We start from the raw sequence: 17,411 nt of genomic DNA, 5'->3' as shown, positions 1-17,411 counted from the left end.
TCACAGTCACGGTGCCAAAATCAGTCTTTTTGTGAGGGACAATGAAGCATATAGATTTTCTTTGTGGCAGAACATATTTTGAAAGGCTGCTGGATGAAATTTTGAATGCATACTTTTCTTTTAAGATAACTATAAACATTACTTCTATGATTTAATAGTTTTTGCAGAAATCTTAAATGCCATTTAAAGCAGATAAGTTATTTAGCTAATGTGTAATTTTATTAAACACCAAAAAACAGGAATTTATGAGAAACTATTTTGAATAATTGTAATATATAATTACAGAAAATGCTTCTGTACATCGTAAACTAACAATATTTTTCTTAAATTGACATGAATATTCTTCCTACAAATATTCTTCAGAAACATTTCTAAGCATACCGTATATAAACTATAAAAGCTCTAAACAAATATTTTGAAAATTAATGATTTGAAAAAGAGAGTTTGGGAGTGTGCTTTTAAAATTCAGTGAACAAAATTCAGAACATGAAAGGGTTTAATTCAGCTTGTTTTGAAGTTTGGCTTCTTTACAAGCATTTTACATACAAAAGCATGTGTATTTATGTATATGTCTTTGTTGTTCTGGTCCTGAGAAGTGCCTGGATCACAAATCACTGAATTATGAATGCCTATTCTGGATTAAAACAGCTAGTCTATTACAGACCTTCTCTGTGAACAAGAACAACAACAACAAAAAATCTGTTTTAACTAGAAACAGAGAAAATCTTTGTAATTAGTGTTTTAGTAGTGAATATATTTGTTCTATTTATTAAGTCATGTCTGTCGCAAAATCTCCATTATCTACTCCTAGTGCATGTTGCAGTTCAGACACAGTTTGAAAATTTCAGGCTAAGCAACTGAAAAGAGAGATGTGTGAGAAGTGAGTGTTACTTGCTGCAGTCACTCAATTTTTATTTTGTTGCTAAAATCAAAACTAAAAATGAGAACCTTCTAATAATGACATCTACTTGAAGTACATTGGGAGACACGTATGCTAACACTACTCTGTGGCCATTTGCATAATAGAAATACCTTTTTGACTTTTTGTGTCTCTGCATTGCATCTAGTTAAAGGTAATAACATAATATGCTCCTTCTAATTAATAAAGTAATGCTTCAAGAGGAGAATTACACCTTAGTTTCTCCCTTGTCTTAAAAAACAAATCTTCTTTGTTGACCCAGGACAAGAAGTCTGGCTGCTCTTTTGTAACATGGCTTTTGATGTATTCCTACTAAGTTAATGTCTCTTGCTTTATAGATTGGAAAGTCCAACTTATACACCACCTCACCAACTGCATACACCCCAGCAGCCTTATTCATCTGTCCCAGGTAATAATTTACAAGTGGGTAGAAAGGGTAATGAGGCAAGGTGTCATCTTCTGAGTGTATTGCTATGTTGTTTATATTTCTTCAAACCTTGTTCAAGCAGAAGTTACTGGGACAAATTGACATGAAAGGCTAGTGAATGAGTTCTGTGATCCACAAAACATACAAATGGGAAGCTTGTGTTTGTACCTCTTGTACATGTTGTTATTTTTTTTTAATTTGAATTCTGTTTTCATTATGTGGAATATGGGTTTCAACAATTATTCGTAGTATATTTAGTAGTACTTGTAGTATATTTTAATCAATAGTAAATTCTCTGAGGGATATAGTATATATACAGGATGAAACTAATTGACTCAATTGTTCTAGTTCTATTCTTAATATAGAAGCTTTTTTTTTGCCATTGCAGTGTTCTGAGTAGTGAAACAAACTAATTTTTGAAGCAACCGAATCTAATGTTAAAATGATTTTTCATAGCAGTTACCTTGGATTCTATTTTAATTTCACTTAGGAGTCATCAGAAGGTCCACATCAATGTCTTATGTAGATGGATATGTGGGGACATGGCCAAAAGAAAAAAGGCAAGTAGTCCTATCATAAGAGCTGCTTAAAAAATGATAATGTATTGGTCATAAACAGTAGTAAACTCTCCGTTGTGGTTTGAATTTCCAAAATCTTGTAACAACTTGCAGAAGTAGAAAAACAAAGGGAAAACTGCATCATGGATTCAGAACTAAGTAATAGGAAAAAAACTTCAGAAATAAAGCATCAGTCTTTTACATTGAGATGAGGTATTCTTGCATTAAATATTTGAATTATTGGCATTAAATATGTTTACACTTACCTGTTGCAATTAACCAAATGAGGTAAGAGTCACATGGCTAAAGAACTCACCAGTATCAAAAATTGTGTTACTGTATGTAAGAATAATCAGGCTGGATGTTTTGTTTTTTTCAGTTAGACCCATCATAAACTCTTCATGTGTAGGATGTAAACTAAAGTTCAAATGGTAAGAGTTAGAGTGAAGGATTATTCAGCAAATCTAAATTGTCTTTTCATACTTTTCTTCTTATCTAGCATGGCAATTCCTATATTCCTAAAGTGCCCAGAACTTATCCCAAACTACTAAAAAGCATTGACTGGCTCTGAAGAAAACACACACAATAAAATAGAATATAACATTTTTAATTACTTTATTTGCATATTAACCTAGTCAAAATACAATACATAACAGTCTGTTTAATACTACAGCATTAAAGTAATTGAAAACCCGAATGTGAATATATTGCTATTATTAATCATGAGCTGGTCAGTTATTTCCGTTATTCTTATCTCAATTAGGTCATCATTGCATGGAGTTTCATTTGACATTTCTTTTGACAAAGAAAAAAGCATTCCAGTATCTACTCCAAACAGAGGTATTACTAGATCTGTGAGCAATGAAGGCCTTACAGTAAACACCAACCGTGTGCCCAAGCATATTAGAAAAAATCTGTCCTTCAAACCTGTGAATGGAGAAGAGGAAAATCAAGATATTGAAGAGGAAAAGGATGCGATAACTCATAAAGACACAAAGGCCAATCAGTCTCTTACCATAAATCAAAGAAATGCCAATGAGAGCCATCACTACAGGTTTCCAAATGGAGCTTTGCAAAACAGAGCAGTTCTGGATGATTTTGGCAACCAGATTGAGACACCAACCATTGAAGAGGCTTTGCAGATAATTCATGACACTGAAAAATCTCCCAGAGTTATCCCACCAGACCAAATTACAAATGGATTCTTTCTTCACAATCAGGAAATGAGCATCTTGAATTCAAACATTAAACCAAATCAGTCTACTCCTGATATCATCACAGACACAAAAGGTGCTCTAAGTCCTGTGACTGACAATACAGAAGTAGATACTGGAATACATGTTCCTTCAGAAGATATCCCAGAGACTATGGATGAGGATTCTTCTTTGAGAGATTACACTGTAAGCATGGACTCTGACATGGAAGAACCATCTAAGTTTCTTCAGGATTATGACATACGAGCTGGCAATCACAGAGATCAATTAAGTCCCTGTCCCAGCTCAGTAAGTACCAAATCACAGGCAGGCAGCAGTGCTTCTTCGAGTTCAGGAGTTAAAATGACTAGCTTTGCAGAGCAGAAATTCAGGAAGTTGAATCACACAGACAGTAGAAGCAGTGGAAGTAGTTCTCAGAAAACCACACCAGAAGGTTCTGAGCTGAATATTCCTCATGTGGTTGCTTGGACTCACATTCCTGAGGAGGCATCTGTTCCCCAAGGAAGAGACACTACGCAGTTGCTGGCTTCAGAAATGGTGCATCTCAGGATGAAGCTGGAGGAAAAGAGGCGAGCGATTGAAGCACAGAAGAAGAAAGTTGAAGCTGCATTCACTAAGCAGCGGCAGAAAATGGGAAGAACAGCATTTCTTAATGTTGTGAAAAAGAAAGGTGATGGAGTATCACCTCTCCGAGAAGAAGCAGCAGGAGCTGAAGATGAGAAGGTATTCACTGACAATAACCGGTTGAAAGAAAGAGAAACTCAAAAACCAGATGAACAAACTAGTAAGACTTCAGATGTAATAAAAGAAAACCCTGAAAATTCTCACAGCAAATGGTCAAAGTCTCCTGCTACTCCTATGGATGCTGAAAAACAGTGGAATTTAGCAAGCCCCTCAGAAGAAAATTTTAATGAAGGAGATATCTTAGAATATACAAAATCTATTGAAAAACTAAATTCTTCCTTACACTTCCTACAACAAGAAATGCAACGGCTATCCCTTCAACAGGAGATGCTGATGCAGATGAGAGAGCAACAGGCTTGGGTTATTTCTCCTCCTCAGCCTTCTCCTCAGAAGCAAATTCGGGAGTTTAAGTCTTCATCAAGGCAACTGGGAGCTCCATCTCCCGTTGCACCTTTCTCACAGGAATCTCCTCGTTCTACACATCAGTCTCCACAGTCATCCAACAGGAAGAATGCCTCTTTTCACATTAAAATGCAAAGGACTCCTAGGCCAAATGAATTGAAAATAACACCTCTAAATCGTACATTGACTGCCCCACGGTCTGTGGATAGTCTTCCCCGTTTGAGAAGATTTTCTCCAAGTCAGGTTCCCATTCAGACTAGATCATTTGTTTGTTTTGGAGATGATGGTGAACATATAGGTGAACCGCAGGTAAGGGGAAATCTTTCGAAGGAAGTCAAACCTACGGAAGAGGTAGCAAAAGAGGAAGGACCAAAATTACTGAAAAAGAGTGAACAGAAGTTGGAGGAAAAGGAGATCAAACCTCTTGAATCTAATGTTTCTGAAGTATTATCTCAGCCCATCACAGAAACTGTCTGCCTCACCCCAAATGAAGATCAGCTAAGCCACCCAATTTTACCAACAGCAGCTCCCAAAACAGCTAGCTTAATTGAAGTTTCCCTATCAGATTTGAAGCCACCAGAAAAAAATGAAGTACCTGTTGAGAAATATGAAGGTGAGAGTGATAGAGAACAATTTGAGGATGACCAGAAAGTGTGTTGTGGATTCTTTTTTAAGGTAAGAGCTGCTACACAGCTTCCTTTCAAAGGCAACTTCTTAATTCAGATACAGCGTTTCAGTGATGACTTTCCATTGAAGTCAAAGGAGATAGTTCTGCAGTCCTAAATGTGCACACATACTTTTTGCACTTGATGACTCATGAGTGGTCAGATTCTAGCACACTGCAATTCTGTGTGCTAGAGTACTCATTTCCTTCTATAGTCATGGAAGAGTGCTTGGGGTTTTGGGGGAGAAAGATGCATGCTGAATGTAGATTGCTTTTTAACATAAGCTTTTTAACGTAAGACCTTAATTAAATATGCTCACTTCTCACTCTCACTTTCCCATTCCACACCCAAGTTTAACTGAAAGCTTGTAAAGTACAGCCTGGGTTTTTCAAGATGGGGAATGTCTCAGAGTTGCACTTCAGAGAGCATTTTTTCCCTCTACTGGCTAGCTGAGGTAGTATAGTCTTTTGAGTCTCCCTTTTGAAGTTGGCATTTGGGAACACTCCCTGTTGTCTTATTAAAGAGTTATATTCAGGCGGGCTTATAACTATAATGTACATTATTAAGAGAGAGGTCTAGACACTGGAAGCTATCAAGATTTAGAATTTCCATCTTGGAGTACCCCAAAATCATGCAACAATCTGTGCTCTGCTTGTCTGGGAGCATTGCTTGGTTCTAAAAAAACATCTGAATTGATCAGCCAAAATTACCTTTATATAATGCATAGTTACTGCTTTTTGTAATAAATTGTCTTCCTCTCCATAAACATAGAATCTTCCAAAGCTGAATGCAGGAGTTTATGCAGTGTGGAATCTGACTCTAAAGTAGAATATTTCACCTGGAAGTTTTTTCATGTGTCCAATATGTTTATATATTTATATATATATAAATTTCATGTTTTAATTAGGAAGTAAAAATTCCTTTATGGAAACTTTTTAGTAATCTTAAGAAAAATCTTTTGAAATAAACTTATTTCCAATACATCATCTTATGTTAGGATACTGCAACCCAGTCAACAGAATTAAGTGTCTAATCACTTTGCAAAATCAGTTGATAAATGTAGAGATTTTAATAAATAGTCTCCTTTTCCTTCAAATACTGTTTCTGCTAGGATGATCAAAAGGCAGAAAATGATATGGCAATGAAACGAGCAGCATTATTGGAGAAGCGTTTGAGAAGGGAAAGAGAGACTCTGCTTCGAAAGCAGCAGCTGGAAGCAGAACTAGAACATAAGAAAGAAGAGACAAGGTAAAACTAACTACGCGTCCTGATTCAACTGACCCGTAACCCTGAACAAAAAAATGACATAGCTGAAAGTGCTACTACCTAGTTAAATAATTGCATCTTAATATGCAAGGATATTTAATCCTAGAGCCAGATGTGCTGAGGAGCCCAGCTGAAGACACATGCCAGCTGGTCCCATGAAATCAGCAGGTGGCATCAGTCTGTAGCTTAGATTCAACATGAACCCTGCTGCCCTGATTGAAGCTCCTCAGACTGTTACCATGCCTTGCACTTTATATTCTGAGGGAGAGCTTATCACTGTGGGCTTCAGTCTGCACAAGTGCACAGTGGCAAGTTCCTCTTACTAATGTCTGAGAGTACTAAAGTTCTGAAAATTTAATGCCTGTGTTTTCCTTTCTGGCAATATGCTAGCTATAACTGTTACCCTGTAAAGTTCTGACTGTTGAATGTATTTGATGGGGTTTTTTTTAGACGCAAAACAGAAGAAGAACGTCAGAAGAAGGAGGATGAACGAGCACGGCGAGAATTCATTAAGCAGGAATATATGAGAAGGAAACAGCTAAAGCTTATGGAAGAGATGGATACTGTCATAAAACCACGTTCCCTGTCAATCAAGCAGAAAAAGCCCCGTCCAAAATCTATTCATAGGGATCACATTGAATCACCTAAGACACCAGTCAAAGGTCCACCAGGTAACTGATGTTCATGTGGAAGAAGAGTCTGTTCATGCTAAAACACCAGCTTGGGTTTTGGTACTAACAAGCACATGCATTTATTAGTGCCTTGTGCCAAACTGAAGTTGCACGTGACAAAACTAAAAAGCAAAATTTGCCAATAGAAATTAAAAGATGAATGTCACTTACCTGTTATGCATGCATGCATATATCAACAAACCAAAAGGTTAACTGTATTGACCCAATGGAAGCACCAATGTATGTGACAAGTTTCATACATGCCCATGTATTATTCCCAGTCACTAATCTCTTCTTGCACCTGTAGAGCTAAGAATGAATAACACTTGGCAGAAAAGAGATCAGTAAATAAAATGGTCATTATAAGGTAAGAGTACTTGAGCTCCTGCTTAATACGGACAGAATTAAAATAGAAAGGTTACTTTTAAGATTCATGTTTTCATTCTGTTTTACTCACTTAGCTACTGCATGTGTCATTACGAGCCTAGCAGAACTAATTGTATGGAAAAATGTAACATTCTTTTAGATACCAAATGACTGCAGTAATGACTGAAAGAAGTGTTGCCAATTTACAATCAGAAAAAAATAACCAATGCTCAGTGATCCTTTTTGTTATAGCATCATATAGCTGCATTTTCTCTAGCTGCTTCCCTCCATCTTCCAGCATAATTTAAAGTATTCTCTTAACATCTTCCAAGAGTCCATCCCTAAGCTTTAAATTAAGTCTCTTAAGCTCTTTTATGAGAGCTTTTTAACTTTGATTTGCATAGTGCCCATGTACCCATGTTCATGCCTCATGTTAATGCTTAGTCACAGACTATTCCAGATGGCTGCAAGTGGCTGGGTGTCCGAAAGTGTTCGGATAAAGTGCGCCACATATGCATGTAGGTATATCATGTATGGGAGTAAGAGTCACGTGTATAAAAGCACTTAGAAACTTTCTTATGCTGGTGTTGGGTATAATGAACAGACTCTGCTACTTGCATAGGTTTATAAGCTTTAACTTTGTTTTTATCCAGGTTCACAGCTTTATCGTGTTTTTTCAGTATCTAGTCTTTCGCTGGCATCGCTGAATACAGGGGACAATGAGAGTGTGCAGTCAGGCAAGAGAACACCAAGGTAAAGCTAAAATAAACATTTTATTTAATAAAATTTGATAGTCATCTACATAAAATTAGCATTGATTTTAAAAAGGTGATGTCTATATTTTTCCTACTCCAAGAGCAGGCATGTTTTTCTGATGTGAGATATTGATTCCACTGTTGAGTATTAGGGAACCAAGCCATGATAATTTTTTTCACAAATTTTACCAAGTAAACTGATTGGGTGGCTATAAATGAGATCAAAATAAAATGCTATTCACACAGCCTCTTTAATTCACCTGTTTATAGTTAAGTCTCAGCTTGTGGTTATTTTATTAAACCTGTACGCTACATGCAGCTATACAGCTTCTTTTCTTCCTTAACGTAGCAACTTCTGTTCTGTTATTTCCTCTTAGCAGTAGTACAAGAAAGTATTAAGTGTTAACTGTAATTTCAGGCTTTTCTGAACACAAGAATTTATCTTGTATTAGAAATGAACTGAAAATGAACCGAGAGATAAAAATAACAGAACCTTCTTAAGTACAAAATCTATATTATAGTTCAGACAAATAAAATTATTATTGCTGTATAATTATTTAATTTTATTCACATAAATACTATTCTTTAATAGAAAAGAAATGGAAGAAAGGCAAACTAGTAAAAGGGGTTTAATCATGAGTATTGCATGTTACTTTATCATGTCATGTTTTCATGGCCAGTGTATGTGCCCCATCAACTCCAACATGCCTGCAGCTGTTTTCAATTGACCTTTCCATTTCCCTGATATCTTGAGAACTGACTTTCAGGTTATTACATAAAAAAACATTAATGCAGTGATCCAAGTACCCTAGTATCTCTCAACATCTCTTACAAATGATCAGCTTTATTTAAAAGGGGGATTTCTTACAGCCATATTATCTGTTGGAAGAGGCTTGATGTCGCTTAACATGGACAGACTTGACAGGAGATGACCCCTATCTCTGTAGATTTAGTTGTGCTATGCTGTACTACAGCTATAATGAACAATATCTGGCTTTAGATTTATTTCAGGGGTTGGGATTTCTTTAAATAGGATATAATTCAGAACAAATTGCCGAGAGGAAAAGTGTTAGAAAAATTTTCAGTATCTTTCCAGAGCCATACTATAACCTTTTCTTCAAATCAAAATTGTCTTTCAGTGATGACATGGAGTGAATGTCAGTGATATGTTTGAAGGTCTCCTTCATGCATCACTCAGAATAGTTTATACAGAACACTAACTCAGTTATCCATGAATTTCTTCTGTTAATATTATGTATTTAAGTCTACATTCAAATTATTGTGTTCTACATTAATACAGTCTGCTTTCTTTTCATGTTAGAAGGCTTTTTTTTTCTGAAAACTGTAGTGTTTTAAATAAATTTTAAAATTAATGTTTAGGTCTGAGTCAGTAGAAGGATTCTTATCTCCGAGTCGTTGTGGTAGTCGTAATGGAGAAAAAGATTGGGAGAATGCATCTACAACTTCTTCAGTTGCCTCTGCTACAGAATACACAGGTTGGTGGCAACAATATTTAGAAAAGTACCTGGCTATTAGTAGTTCTATGCATGAAAATATTTCAGTTATCTGTGTTTGGAATTTTTAAACTTATCTGGGGATCCTTCCATAGAAATGTAACTTTCACCTATCTAAAACAGGCAGTAATAATACAAGATTAAAACTTTAAATCCAAAATAAAAGTACTGACTCAGTAGCATTTGTGATAATCAGAATAAACTGCAGTCAGGCTCAGAACAGCAAATGAACCCACCAGTTACTCTGTGCATTTTAGTAGTCTCTCTAGCAAGGCAAGAAGAGTTGAAATTTAAGTTCAATTTAGAATAGATTCAAAAAAAAAAAAAACAGAAAACAAATTGGAATGGGAAAGTCTGCTTAGTAATGTGGATTTAAATATTCTCCACCTTTTATTTCCAAACAGATTCTTTGTTGTTTACAAAAACTTCACAGTCTGACTTGTAATCCTTTATTATATTACAAGTCAAATAATAATGGTATCTCTGTCTCTTTTCTCCAAATGTATAGTACATGATATTGCAAAGACCTTGCAACATTGTGATTATAAAGGCTGTGTTTTTGCTCACCTCATGTCACTTTGTATGGTAAAGAGGATAATAACATTAAGTATATTAGATAAACTTTTAGGGAGATCAGGTTGGAATGATGGACCTGCATAGCTCTATCTGTGCTGGCAAATGTTTATTAATAACAAAAGAATGTCATTTTACTTGTTTGTGAAATTTGTGATCTCTAGTCTTATTCACAGATTTGTATTTTTATGCATGCAAAAGATGAAGGGCAGAAGTGCTTCACAGCATTTCAATTAACTATTTGTTGGCTTATTGATTAACTTAGCTGATTTGTCATTCCTCCTTCACAGGACCAAAGCTGTTTAAAGAACCCAGTGCTAAATCCAATAAATATATAATTCAGAATGCCTTGGCACATTGCTGCTTGGCTGGAAAAGTAAATGAAGGTCAAAAGAAAAAGATACTGGAGGTAAGGGTATTTTTCCCCTAAAATCATAAACACACTAGTCAAACCACAGTTAAGGTACTAGAAAAGCACTCGAGCATAAATACAAATATCAAAAGGAATCTTCTTCTGAGGTTACGTCAGCTCTTAGTAAAAGGTTTGAGTAATTTGTGTGACTTGTTTCCTTTGTTGACAGAAAGGTTCTCGAGTATTGTAGAAACAATAGCTATTGCCCTGTACATGCAGCATGGGAGGCTGAATTAATTGACATGTCAACTAATAGCTACTGTCTGTTTAATGGAGAAATTTCAATATCATTTGTTCACAAACTTTGTTTCCTTAACATGAAAAATATCCGTTTTATACATATGGATCCTCAGATTGAGACCTTTAGAACTAAAGATACTTTTTTGGAAATAACAAGTGAGATATCAATACAGACTCTTTTCAGTTCAAGTAACTCAGAGCATAATAACCCCCAGAAACCTCAGGAAAGAACAGCTGTAAAGTGGTTATGCTTAACTCTAGAATGCAGCGTACATCACTTGGCTAAAACTGTACGTGTTCAGAGCACATACCATAGAAGTTGTGTTGGGTGGAGCAGGGATCTGAAAAAGAACCTTTGCTTAATACATATCAACTGACTTCATAGTTTGACTAATCTTGAATGGATTTAGGGATGACTGAAACCCATTTCAGCACTGGACAGTCTTTTAGGCCCATCTAGACATGTTTAAATTTCCTGTTCCTAAACTTGAAGGTATTAGGCTTGCTTACTGAAATGGCTCTAAGAATCTTTATTTGGTCTACAAAAAAAATTGTTGGGATGTCTATTCTTTAGGGACAATGAGACAAGTGCAGCTAAGATTGTCTAAATAAATAAGATTTCACTTGATAAATACACACCTTATCAAAATTCAGATGGTTGAAGCTTAGCAAATTGTAATGGTTGAAAATAAGGTATTTTAATAGAAAGACGGAAGTTTCGGCTCTGATAGATTAGAAATTCAAAATGGCAGTCTGACAATTTTGAATGTTTTCTAACTATAATGCAAATTTAATGTTGTGAATCTTTCTCTTTCTTTCTTTTAAAGGAAATGGAGAAATCTGATGCCAATAATTTCTTAATCTTGTTCCGGGATTCAGGCTGCCAATTCAGATCTCTGTACACGTACTGCCCCGATACTGAAGAAATTAATAAATTAACAGGGATAGGTCCCAAATCTATCACAAAGAAAATGATAGAGGGACTGTATAAATACAACTCTGACAGGAAGCAATTTAGCCACATACCTGCTAAAACTTTGTCTGCCAGTGTTGATGCAATTACCATTCACAGCCATTTGTGGCAAACCAAGAGACCAGTAACTCCTAAGAAACTTCTACCCACCAAGGCATAGTAGATGGGAAAATCTTGCTTCAGACAATTATGATAAACTTGCACTTCATCTTTACTGCCTATAGGAAATAGATTTCTAGTTGCCAACAAGACTCTTAGAACTTAAAACTGGACACCAAGTTCTATTATCATGTCCAACTGGAATGTAAACAGTGTTTAGGAGTGCAGAAGATATCACTTAAGTGAGTACTTATGAGTGACTATGGAAGTGTCTGACTTGTGTGGAGATTTGTATGTGCTAATACAACATATGGAGTATATTTGCTCTGTATTTTGATTAGATACACTGAAGCACTGAATGTTCATATTTAGTGAATCAAACTACATTTTTTTTACATCTGTTGCCTTATATGTTTGTATTTGTGCTTGTCTTGAAATATTTTTTCTTTCTCTAAAGAAATACTTAATATCCTCAATACCATTGAACTTTGCATATTGACTCTTACAGTAAAGACTCAAATGATAAGTTAATGATATGTCACTGAAGAACATAAGAATGGGTCTGTTTTGAAAAATCCTTATTGTGTGCTGCAACAAAATTAATTCATTCTCCTAAGTATTTATAATTCCGTTTCAATTAAATAATACTGGTTTGCTTATAGACTAAACAGTAAGGGGAAAATCTTTGAATTGCATAAAGAAATATTTCCTTCAGGTGAATTATTTAGCAAGTCAGGGTGTAGTTGGATGAAGTAATTATTCCTGTTTTAATAAGTTACCATCTGAGATGTAATGACTATGTGCGCGCTCATAATCCCATTAAAATGCAAAACAAAAAGATTTGGCAGGCCTCTAAAACAGTTTAAGCAAATATGCATTGTTCTACATTGTTGCAGATACAGTGAGCACATAGTCAGCTACTGCTCCTCCATGGGAGGAATAGAAACTTGTGAAGCACTCAGAACTAGATCCCTGATTTTTGCCGGACAGAACACTAAAAATATTCAGAAGAATCACAGAACACACTAAGTCACAGATCTTTTGGAAGCACTGTATCTAATTCCCCATGATTTTTAAGATCTAGGCCACTGTCCTTTCTTCCTGCCTGCAGATCAGATTTAAAACAATTTTTCAGGGAATAGACATCTGATAAGAATTTTTGGTGTCCTAGTAAACTGTTTTCTCGACATGCTCTAACAGATGATGTCTTGTGACACTTAGCAATTCTAAATACATATGGCAAAAAAGCCTAAGTGACATTTCAATAAATTCATAATACAACCAGTTACAAAAACAAACTTTAAGCATATTTCAGTATTATTTACAAAGGGCTGCATTTTATTTCAAAACAGTGTTTGATTGTTTTATAGATAACTGTTCCGTTTCAGTGTTTGTTTCTCTTAATTTGCTTTTAACATAGCACTGTTCTGAAAAAAAAAAAAAAAAACCTACAAACTTGAAGCCTCCCCTAAATCTGTGGCTATTTTGATAATGTACACCAGAGGATTTGTTGGGGGAAAAATCTCATTCTCAGGAAAAGACTTGAATGATTTGTGATTCTGTTCTGTTTCAGTGTTGTGACAACTACATTAACATAAGACAGTATTGTGCTATAAGTATGTAGTCCATTCTGTTTCACGGGGAGACTAAAATTAAGTTTGTATTTCTCTCATTAAACTGCTTTGAGAGAAACAACGCCTCACTACTATGATGTACTCATTTACTTATATAAGAGATGCACCTGAATGAGATACCATTAAACAGTTTAGAACAGTACTTTTTTAAATTATTATGAAGCCTTAGGCATCAATGCATCTGCGTTATAAACATTTTCTCAAAAATGCTGTCAGTTTTACTGTAATTTATGTTCTTATATTTATGTATATTTGTTAAATCTGTAAAAGAAAAAAAGAAAAAACACTTTAAAATACATGTTTAATATGTATGTGGCTCAAAACTATTTGTGGTTAGCTGATTCCTACTGTTTGCATGTATATCACCAGGATATGTAACTCTTATATTTCAAGTGTATACATATTGTGTATATAGGATATAAATAATATTAAAAAAGGGGGAAGAGGGTTTGCACATTCTGCCTGTTAGACAGTTCCTACAAATACCAATGTAGGAACACCATGAATAACTTTATGAAATTGTCTATAGTATACAGGGATTCAAGAAACTAGGAGGTTGGAATTAACTCTTAAACATGGCGAATGACTTCAAAAGAAGTTTTAGAATGGGAGGCTTTGTATTTCTAAAATCTGTCCTATGGTTTAACTGAAGATTTGCAACACCATAAAGACACACGCATCAATCTAATCAAAGTGAGCTTACATACATGACAGAGGAATTATGTGAGTCATTTTAAATATGTGTGAATGTACTGCAAAATTTACATTTGTCAACAGGTTGAAGATTTGTGCAATGTCTAAAAGTAGAATGTGAATAATGCAGCTGAAGAGTTTGTTGCTCGAAGTATAAAGTTTTACTTAATACGGGAAAAGTAAAGCTATATACACTTTTCCTTTTTAAGCCTGCAAATTTTCTAATTACAGTGGATCTATGGTTGGGATCATGTTTAAAAAATAAAAAAAAAATAAAAAAAAAAAAAAGGAAGCTTTCCATAAAGGCCAGTATTTATCACTGACCTTTTCAGAACACACTGGTGCTTTCATCAGGGGTATTATTATCGTTGCTATGACTGAATTGCCAAACTATCATCTTAGTTTTTGGAGCAAAATTTCATATTCTAACAGTCATAATAGCTACTGAAATCTTTTTTTTTTTTAATTTTAGTATGACTGTTAGTTTTTATTATTTGGCTGTTTAAAGCCAAATTCAGCTATTTAATTATGATTTAATGGGCACTGTTGAAAAAAAATGTACAGTGTATTGTGTGCTTACTTGTCTACTCTATGGAGCATAGCTTCCATATTTTTTCAGATGCTGTGCTGTAAAATATTGTCATTGCTACTTATGTGGTACAGTGTAGTTTTTCCTTTCATTTAAATAAAAGCATGGCACCAAAAGTAAACTTTTTTGTTCTCTTGCTTACATCTAAACGTAAATTGAAACTATAACAAGTTCACATTCATGTTTAAATTTTTTTTCTGATTGTATTTCAGCAACATAGAAATTTTAGGAAATAGCAAAATTTTGATTTCTCATTTTGTTTGTATTGCTGTCTTTCACATGTATTTTAGCTCTCTGATGTTACCAGGCTGAAGCTGTTAAAAAATTAGGCTTCTCATTACATTCTTGAGGACAACAAAGAGTTTTCCTGTTCTTTTTAAAAGTGAGTTTCACAATTCTAAGTCAGCTGATAAACTTCTGTACTCTGGTTAGTTGTGTGTTGAAAAAAACACAAACTTAATGGTCAGCATAATAGGATGGCTTCAGAAGGTAAGGTTTTCAAGATTATCTAGCCTTATCTTCACACAGACAGCTAATAAAGAATATGACTTTTTGTGAAATAACTTGTGCACAAGTTGTGCAATCTTGAACAGAAATAGTATACAAAAAAAGAAGTTTTATTTTCCAGATATGTGAATTAGAAAGTTTTTCCATTCCAAATCTTGCCTGTTTTGTTTTTGTGGTGTTGTGCTGGATTGCAGAGCAAGGGCTTCTGTTGAAAAGGGACATGACATGGCTGCAATGTCAACAGGCAGGCTGAATTGTTAGGCTAACAGGCAGATAATGAATCCGTAAATTTCAGAGGTACTCAAAGGGCAGCTTCGATAATACAGGAAATCTGATAGCAGGGCTTTTAGTAGTGAATTGAAAACTAATGTGGATGAAAATGAATAGCTTTCCTTCCACCCCTACCCCTCCAACTGGTTATTTTTTAGCCAGCTCAATCAGTTCCCGTACAGCATCAAAACAGGCTCACACAAGCAAAGAATTATGTTGGAACACAAATGGTAATTGCACCCAGTAAAGCTATTTTTTTAGTGGTGGGTCCAGCTCAAAATTTTCAGCTAAAACCAGCCTTTGTACAGAGAGACTCTGGAACAGACTTTATTTTCTTTACCCGTTGACAAGTAACACCATATTTGACAAACTTCTGATCACGCCCTAGTTAATTTGACTGAGCTGTGTGTCTGAATTTGTACAGCATTTGGGAATCAAAACATATGTATACTGCTGTGGGATTCAGTGTAGATTTCTGGTATCAACAACTGCAGAATAATCATTTCAGTTACACTTAGAATACTAAGCTTCCAGATCAAGCACAACACAAAGGCAATGTACAAAATAGCTTTTTTTTTTTTTTCTTCCCAATCCAGCTATACTGATCAGGTATAGATCAGTACATTAAAAAAAATCAAAAAAAAAAAAAACACAGCTTTTCAAGAGCTAAACCTTTAACTGCTTAAATCTTTTCAAATAGGAAATCATCATTTTTGTGACATTGTTACTACTTTAATGAACTGAACAAAGAGTTGGAAGAATTGTGGCTATAGAGATCTGCCTTTATGGCCACAGCCCCTTATGCTTGCTTTTTCATTTACCTTTCTAAGCTCTTCAAACCTGAAAATTCTACTTAAATATATATATATATCTTATTCCACATTTGGAAGCCAGAAAAATTCAGTATTTTTGTATGCGTGGCAACTTTGTTCATTTATAAGCAACCGGTTTTAAAAGGCAAACTATACCATCATTCAGAAAAAAGGCACGAAGTGTGTTTGTGTATGCATATGTACAAATGCACGTATACTTTCAGACTTAGATGTTTACATGCAGATATAAAATGCACTTTATTTAGACAGCCACAGCAAGGTTAAATATGGTAATAAAGTTACTCTAGCTTATTTCTTCTAGAAAGCAGCTTTGTCTGTTTTATTCAGAACCACTGGTCTACATATGAGGAGGGAAGCAATATACAATACATACATTTAAGACCTCAATACAGAGCCTTTGGGAGATGGAGCTCTTACCACTAGGCATTTTATCATTTCCTGAATTCAAGGATAACACTAACGAACTCGAGACAGAATTGCCTCTGATCAGAAAAGATGAAAACTAGGATTTCAAGAAAGGATGGTAGAACAGAGGTAAACATTTCACTGAAAAAAAAAACATATTTAAAAGTTTCTTCAGCCTCTTATTCAGCATTACTAAACAACTGGATGTATAAAACCTTAGGATTAATGGATAATTCATTATCCATTGACAGATGTATTAAGCAAGATACTGAAAAGATTTTTTTTCACGTAAAATATATGTATTTTTATGTCACCGTTAATCTGTTAATGGAGTTTTGCACAAAGACAAAGCTAATATAAAGCTTTCCGTCAAGGCAGCTCTGCCTTATCCTTTCTACATCATCGCTGATCTAAATATTTCCATTACAAGACCTGGCAAGGCCCCACAAACCTGCAATTATTTAAATTACTTGAAGCCAGATAATCCTTTAGCTTGGTATTTTTCTTGTTTAAGCTACCTGAAACTCAAGTTGCGATGCTGACATAAGTGCCTAATTCTCCTACAAGTTATGCAAGAGTATTTTAACTTGTTTGCTGAATTGTTACCTCAAAGTTTTGGGAAACCTTTGTTGAAATGAATGAAGACTGTTTCCAGAAGTAAAGTTTTCAACAGATTATTTTTTTTTGCAACTTTTTACAAGATCATGCAAACATAATATAAAAAGTAAAGATCTGAATGGGTG

General features: G+C 34.9%; 1 protein-coding gene across 4 annotated transcripts in view; it reads left to right on the top strand.

Moving 5' to 3' along the window:
• CAMSAP2 (calmodulin regulated spectrin associated protein family member 2) overlaps nucleotides 1-15,580 on the top strand; it is an 85,018-nt gene extending 69,438 nt beyond the window's left edge. For 2 of the 4 annotated variants that reach the window (XM_035537584.2, XM_050712237.1), the window contains 9 exons: nucleotides 1,258-1,328; nucleotides 1,837-1,906; nucleotides 2,667-4,878; nucleotides 5,980-6,116; nucleotides 6,585-6,805; nucleotides 7,852-7,924; nucleotides 9,307-9,422; nucleotides 10,304-10,422; nucleotides 11,493-15,580. In XM_035537584.2, coding sequence (XP_035393477.1) covers nucleotides 1,258-1,328; nucleotides 1,837-1,906; nucleotides 2,667-4,878; nucleotides 5,980-6,116; nucleotides 6,585-6,805; nucleotides 7,852-7,924; nucleotides 9,307-9,422; nucleotides 10,304-10,422; nucleotides 11,493-11,798 — 3,325 coding nt within the window. In that variant the 3' untranslated portion in view covers nucleotides 11,799-15,580. Of the gene's footprint in view, nucleotides 1-1,257; nucleotides 1,329-1,836; nucleotides 1,907-2,666; nucleotides 4,879-5,979; nucleotides 6,117-6,584; nucleotides 6,806-7,824; nucleotides 7,925-9,306; nucleotides 9,423-10,303; nucleotides 10,423-11,492 lie in introns of all 4 variants that reach the window. The other 2 variants (XM_035537583.2, XM_050712236.1) reach the window with 1 other exon arrangement.
• The last annotated feature ends 1,831 nt before the right edge of the window (nucleotides 15,581-17,411 follow it).

The sequence above is a fragment of the Cygnus atratus genome, chromosome 8 (genome assembly GCF_013377495.2).
Source record: "Cygnus atratus isolate AKBS03 ecotype Queensland, Australia chromosome 8, CAtr_DNAZoo_HiC_assembly, whole genome shotgun sequence".
NCBI lineage: Eukaryota > Metazoa > Chordata > Aves > Anseriformes > Anatidae > Cygnus > Cygnus atratus.
Note: the sequence above shows the minus strand (reverse complement) of the source record. Positions and strands in the feature narration are given on the sequence as shown.